This window comes from Nilaparvata lugens, unplaced genomic scaffold (assembly GCF_014356525.2).
Source record: "Nilaparvata lugens isolate BPH unplaced genomic scaffold, ASM1435652v1 scaffold9503, whole genome shotgun sequence".
Lineage (NCBI taxonomy): Eukaryota > Metazoa > Arthropoda > Insecta > Hemiptera > Delphacidae > Nilaparvata > Nilaparvata lugens.
In genome coordinates this window covers 846-8,218 of record NW_024095246.1, presented here as the reverse complement: position 1 = coordinate 8,218, position 7,373 = coordinate 846, and the positions used below count along the sequence as shown (strand labels likewise).

The 7,373-nt window shown below is 33.0% G+C and overlaps 1 protein-coding gene across 1 annotated transcript; it reads left to right on the top strand.

Annotated features, from left to right (window-relative positions):
* The first annotated feature begins 182 nt into the window (after window positions 1–182).
* On the top strand, window positions 183–5,910 carry LOC111061383 (mitochondrial 2-oxodicarboxylate carrier). The gene is given in 6 exon segments (XM_039419326.1): window positions 183–276; window positions 278–334; window positions 2,939–3,035; window positions 3,038–3,057; window positions 4,665–4,846; window positions 5,328–5,910. Coding segments are annotated over 6 exon segments (561 nt in total). The 5' UTR covers window positions 183–189; the 3' UTR covers window positions 5,446–5,910.
* Window positions 5,911–7,373: the final 1,463 nt, after the last annotated feature.

Sequence of the window (7,373 nt, the reverse complement as noted above, 5' to 3'; positions counted from 1 at the left end):
CGACTTATCGGATATATAATAATACGTTTTATTACCGACAGAAAACAAAAAAAAGTACAGACTTTTTTAAGGTATACAATACAGTATATCATCAATATTGCGCATACGTACAAAGTGAAGAAAAATAAAATATATTTATTGCTACAATGAATTATTGATTGATGATTAACTGATTGACAGACTCTATCAATGGCTGGCTTCTTTGCCGGAGTGACGGAGGCGATTTTTGTGAATCCGTTCGAAGTGGTGAAAGTAACGATGCAAACCAATCACCAGAAAAGCTGTCATTGCTCCGAGCACCTTCCAAGTTTGCAAGCAAATTGTCAACACCGATGTAAGTGCATTATAACAATTTAATATATATATAAAATAATTTAGAAATGCGAAGGATTTAGGGTAATCGTCCACTGGAACCGTATTCAACCGATCCGTTCGGCCGTTGGATCGGACGAATCTGCCGGCCGTCAACTCGGCCGAATACGGTCGTCCATTGGAACCGTTTTCGTCTGTCCAGTTCAGTAGTTGGCTGGTTTCCAAGCTAGTGGCAAGCTAGTTAGTAGGGAAAGTGATTCTTCTTTGTGTGTTTACTTACAAAGTCTGTAAGATTTCATCCATCGAATGGATTTCGATGAGATTATGCTACTTGAAAGAACCTTCTAATAAATTATCAATTATATCACAATTATTTCTACTTTCTAATTCTACATCAGTAGAATTTTCTTCATTTTTCCTCTAGAATTCAGTTTTTTCTCTTCGTTTTTCTTGTAAGTAATAATAATAATAATAATCTATAATAATCTTTATTCTTGATCGAACATTAAAAAATGTTATAAAACAAACGTCATGTGAAGATAATACATAGCATTGCCTCTACTATAAATATATCGTACCGCTAACTCATATATAATACATTAAAAAAAATGTACACATATGTATACATGTATACAAATACAAATATAATATAAAACAGTCAGATGCGCACGTTATGACTTAAGTATTCGTCAATTGTATAAAAAAGCCTGTTTTTTTAGCCATTGTGCTACTGTAGATATGAACTTTTTTGTGGTAAATTTTTTTATTGGTCGGTAATTTATTTGAATAATGTGTTGTTGATAATATAGCTTTTGAATGTTTTTTTGCAGTCTGATGTATGGGGTAATTAGGTTATTTCTATTTCTATTTCTATGTTCATGCTGATGGTAACAAAATAGATTAATTCATAATTTCCTTAACACATTAAAATAACTGTTCAAATTCACAGATCATTCAAAAATCATTATAAAATATGTTTTATTAACTAAATATCAACAAAAGTAGAAGTATTTTATCTTAAAATCCTGAAATGATATTGTTTGATGACTTTGAAGGGTTATTGAGGATTTACGCTATTACACAATTTATAGAGTATGATGATGTTTTGAATTTTCAGCTGTCATTGAAATAGAACAATGCTTGTAAAAAGTCTTCATAAAACAGAACTATTGATTGGACAAAATTGATCCGGAGAGGCTGTGCGGAGACCCCGGCCGTTGAACTGTTGCAATGGACGAGCATCTATTCCTTTCTTGTTGGGGGATCGTTCGGACGAGTTCGTTAGTTTTCGGCCGATGCTAGTTCGGTTCCAGTGAACGGCCCACCTTATGGAGACTAAGATGGTTGCAGGGAGAGGTTAAGAGCAGAAGTCTTGCGGATGACCTAAAGACATTGTCCCTGGCACCCAGCTGAGACGTAGAGAGGGTGTGGCGTTAACCGGTTCAGGACACAGGTGGGAAGGTGTGCTGAGCTGATGACAGCATGGGGATACACATCTGATCCTCTGTTGCCAAATGGGACAAATTTAATTAAGAATCACCTGATATTGAGTTTCCACAACACTAATATTATGGGGGGCTGACTGAAGTTCATGCTGCTGGAGAAGATGCTTGACAGTGGCTCCAAAACTTACTTGAGTCTATTTTTGTATTTAAAATATTAAGTGTTAAAGTTACTATTTAACCTTGGCCTATGAATGCATATGCATAATCTTATATATTAAAGCTGCAAATGACAAATAATTCACAGCCAAAACAGCTGATTGTCTCGGAGAACCCACCTCAAATTATTTAGAGAGCGCACTGGAAGCTATGGGAAAATCTCTAAGGGCCGGTTTCGAGCCCTATAGCTTTAGGATTATAGCCCTATAGGATTTAGCTTTTATATTTAGCTTTTTAGATTTTAAACAGCTGGAGTCAGAAAATTGGCTTTCCAAAACGGGGCGTAGTCACCGCTTTTATAACAGTAATCGTAGTTTTTATTTTCTCATTTCTATAATTGGAAACGTTTTTCCTTGGCGAAATTAGACATTCCCAAATAATTCAAAATATGAAAACTTAACACAATTTTATTTTGTGTTCAATTTTCTAGTTTTTCGAAATTTAATTCAAACGTGACTATGACAATGAATGCGACTACGCCCCGTTTTGGAAAGCCAATTTTCTGACTCAGCTGTTCAAAATCTAGGACTTAACTAAATCCCGAGTTCGAAACCGGCCCTTAAGCTGCGTTTACACAAAGTTATTGAAATGTAATAACTTAATCCTTATAGATTCTATTAGATTGACGGAACTTGACAAAAAACATATGTCTCATGTGTATGACAAGTTGTATTCAATCTAATAGAATCTATAAGGATTGAGTTATAAACATTTTGTTAATAGCTTTGGTTTATATGCAGCTTTAGAAGAGTATATTCTTTAATAATCGTTTTCAACTAAGAAATAATAATAAATATTATATTTATTTTGTATATAACAACAACTATAGAGTTTTATTAAAACAAAAATTTGATATAACTATCCCGTTTTATAAATCATTGAAAACTGGATAACAAGACTAAAAAAAAATCACTCTGTATAATATCATGTTAAGAGATTTATTTAATTTATTTTGTCGTTTCCAGGGACTTGGAGGACGAGGTTTGTACAGAGGTTTAACGGCTACTGTACTGAGAAATGGCGTGTTCAATTCGGTCTACTTCGGATTTTTCTACACAATACAGAATACTTGCCAAAACTTGAGGTAACTTTTTCAACTAGCCTGTACATTCTATCTGTATTACCATAGAGAAACAATAGCATTAGTAGATATCCCATGGTATAGGGCGTTTATGTCGCAACTTTTACTGTTATCTCAAGCTGATAGTCCACGTAGTTCTTTCCCGTGAAGCTTTATGACGCTGGTAGTCTCTCATATTGTGCCGTTCATACACTCTTGCCCCATCAAAACAGTAAAAATCGACAGTAATCGGCTTGAGATAACAGTAAAAGTTGCGACATAAATGCCCTATACCATGGGATATCTCTTACTCTATTGTTTCTCTATGGTGATACTGTGTATTAAATAGTAAAATTTGACTCGTAAAAGGACTTGAAGGAAAGGAAAGGCGAGATGTCCAGTTTCTTTGAGTTATTTTGATCCTCACTTCTTCTACATCTTGATGCACTTGTTAACGGTTGATTCAATTGAATTTGGATCAATAGTTCATTCCAATGTAAAACAAACGATTGTACTGAGATAAAATTAACATCAAGGTACCGGTTTATATATGTATTATGCATAAAAAACACTTCACTCACATAGGCTACTTTTAATAGCCCATTTTTGATAAATGTTGACTTTACAACTTGAAAATGACCCAATTAGGGTCGAAACTAGTTGAATCGCTAACCGCAGAAAGGAAACATGTCCAACTTTTTCAAAAAATGTCTATTTTCAATAATCAACTATTTAATGTAAGATACATCGTTTACTGTAGAAAGTAAACATGTCAACAGAAAGCATTGTAATGGCGACGTTTTGAAAATATCGTTTACTGCAGGTTTAGGTTTTATCAAGTTTTTGTCTCTCTGTAAAATTTGAAAACTGGACATGTTGCCTTTCTGCGGTTAGCGATTCGAATGTTGAACTATTTTAAAGTTTTTAAAAATAAAGGGTACTTCAAGATTTTTTATTGTTTTATAAGTTATTATGCATGTATTTTGTTACAATAAAAGTGGTAGCCCTAAAAAATTAAACAACCATACTTTTATCTCACACTTTCTTCGGCTATTAACTGAATAACTCAATTTCATGCAGTTGTATAGAGATCTTGTAGCTAGAGGGATACATTGTCCCACAGAAGGTATAGATTGTCCCACGAAAGGCATAACAGCCGAAGACCATTGATTGTACAGACGTTTGCAACAAAAAATGTTAGTAATATTTTCTTTTTCATATTGACCTTAGTTTTCTGAGATATATAGATTCTACGATAGTTTTGAAAAACGTCAATGACTAGAAAAAATATAATTAGATTTTGACTTATCAGCCAAATCTAATTCTAAGGATATGATTGAAAAGAGGAAGACATTTCCTATAAGATTCTTATAGTTAGTTTCTTTGTTTGACGTTTTGGAACTTTTTATGCGCTTTCAAACTGTTTGAAGAAGTAGAAGAGGAAAGGAGATGAAGGAGAATAAGAAGAAGAAGAAGACAGGAGGAGAAGACGCAAGAAGAAGTTGATAAGTTATATATTATTGATTTTATTAAAAATATTCGTGCAGTCCTAGAAGATACCTTCTTTTTATAATATGTATTTCTCTGAACTTATCTCAGTTCATAACAATTACTTTTCTTCTTTTCTACAGGATCCAGTCCACGAGTTTATGAGGAGAGTCTCTCTAGGATTCACGGCTGGCGTTTTTGGGTCGTTGGCCAATATACCTTTCGATGTTGCCAAGAGTCGAATTCAGGGTCCTCAGCCTGCTAAAGGAGAAATCAAGTACAAATCCTGCTTCAAAACTATGCACATCATCTACACGGAAGAAGGGTTTGTATGATTCCTTCTGTTTTAATTTCAGTTTAATAAATTCACTTACTAACTAAAAACTTAACTAAGTTTACTATAGTTGAACTCCTCAACTCCTCTTTCAGCCAACCGTAACCACTTCCAAGTGCCGGTTGCACAAAAGCCAGTCAAATTTTAACCGTGATTAATTGCACGAGAACCAATCAGAGATGCCGTCTCATCAGAAAGGCCTTCTCTGATTTGTCTCGTGAAATTAATCACGGTTAAAATTTGACCGGCTTTTGTGCAATCGGTACTTATGCAATCCTTGTGTTATTTTTTCCTCCAGATTTAGGCCATGACACATTTCAAAAAGGAGGTTAGACTTCCTTCACTTGTCCAATTTTAGATATAAACAGAAAATTTTGAATATTTGTAGATTATAGAAACTAAATTGAATAACAAAATTGGACTTGAAACTGTATTTTTTAATATCAATCTCTCAATGGTTTGTTTATTGCAGGTTCCGAGCGCTTTACAAAGGTTTAGTACCAAAGGTAATGAGACTGGGGCCTGGTGGAGCCATACTTCTCATTTGCTACGAACAGGTGAAAGAGTTCCTCACTGAAAAACTCGAATGAAAAATTAGTAACTAACTAATAAGTAGAATAATTTAAGTGTTGTTATATATTCGTATAATTTGTATAATGTTAATGACTGTTGAAAGATTAGAATAACTTGTACCTGAAAGCCATAAAAACGCCAAATTTTATTGACTACAGTATTGAAAGTTTTTCCTAAAATTGTTCACCAAAAATGAGCTTATAAACAAATCTAGTATTTTAAATCTTGAACAAATTCTCAACAGTTGATGAGTTCGTAGTGTTTAATTCTACAGGTGATGGATATATTTATAATTAGCTAATTCACCACACTTCTAAGACTGATTGTAATGAAATATTATGTTGATTGAAAAGTATTTTATTATTCGAAAAAACTGTGAATCGAAAATTGTGCCTTATAAAAGAATATTGTACAAGTAAACAGCACAAATTTTTGTAGACTGTTGTGATACATACTATTTTAAATAAACATGTTTCAAGAAACTTGTGATTCTATTTGCCATTTGTTATGCCCATCGATGAAATAACTGGAGGGTGAGCTATTATTCTCCAATGAGGTCCATGGCCTCACCAGAATCTGAGGGGAGGTACCCCTAGTCTTCTTGACACAGTCTGTCTGGTCATCCCAGCCAACGACGAAGGATTCAAGTATCAAGTAAATAATTATTGATGAAAAAGAACTTCTCACCGTTTGGTAACTTGATTTGGTTAAATAGGTAATGTTTTTGTTCAGATAACCGTATAAAATATTTATTCTGCAATACTTTCAGTAGAGTATTTAATAGTTGGGTCGAGTGAGCCATATAAATTAATTCTTCAAGAATAAAATTGATTATTCTAATATATATTGTTGGTCTACATTTTTTATATAGTAATGCATTACTATCACTATGCTCATTGTTGTCTTCTCTTCTCTTATACTTACTTCTCATAGTCAATGACCATGGAATCGTTCAGTTTCTTCCCATCTTTTCATTTTTTTTTTTTCAAGTCTACATTTTCACAAGAAAAATTAATTCAATAACCGTTCATATTGAAAGAGTATTTTGTAACAGAATTCAATGTTTTTCCTCCATAACTACAGAAATAGTGATCTAGAGATTCAACATGTAACTTACTGTATTAGATTCTTTATTTTGACTTGTCCTCCTTCCCAATCAATTTTTGATTTACGTGGCAGTAAAACCTCAGTCAATGTGTGTCGACTCTGGTAAGACCAATAGTAACTACAGTGAGTAGATACCATACCTATTATTTTTCTGTCCAGCAAGCATTGGAAATCTTGTTTTCATTTTTATTATAATTAAATGATAAGACAATTGATTCTGATCTGGTAGACATAGAAAATTGAAAATTTAATAAATGGATCAGAATCCACTAAACTTGAAATTTGAAGTATTAAATAATTCAGTTATTATTTTTGGAATGAATGATAATGCGCCACTATCACAATGTAAAAATATTGAGTATGACATTGTATCAAGTTTGAACTTCGCGGCTCATAGCATGTGATGCCAGTGGCACCAACATTACCTCTGAATTGACGTGATATTGATCTTTTGATAATTTGGATGAAATTTGTTGAGAGTGAATTGTTGAAACAAAAACATAAATATTGTTTCATATATTAAGAAAACTGATCAAACTACAAAATTCTTTTTCAATTCGAAAAGATATTTTGATTTTCAAGTAAGATTGGCAATCCTTCACCATTCCAGTTTTTTCTAGCAGCCCAATTTCTGATTGTCAATTGCCAAAGAAAATCAGCTGTGTATATTTCAATACTGGTTTCTGTCTTGTAGCCTAGATTTTGTAATAATTCAACATGGTAAGTAATTAAAAATAAATTCTATGATAAACGTCTATTTATATTTAAAAAATAATAAACACTTTCCCACAGTTCTCACTCACAATTTTTTGTGCAGGCATTTTGCCAAAAATATTTA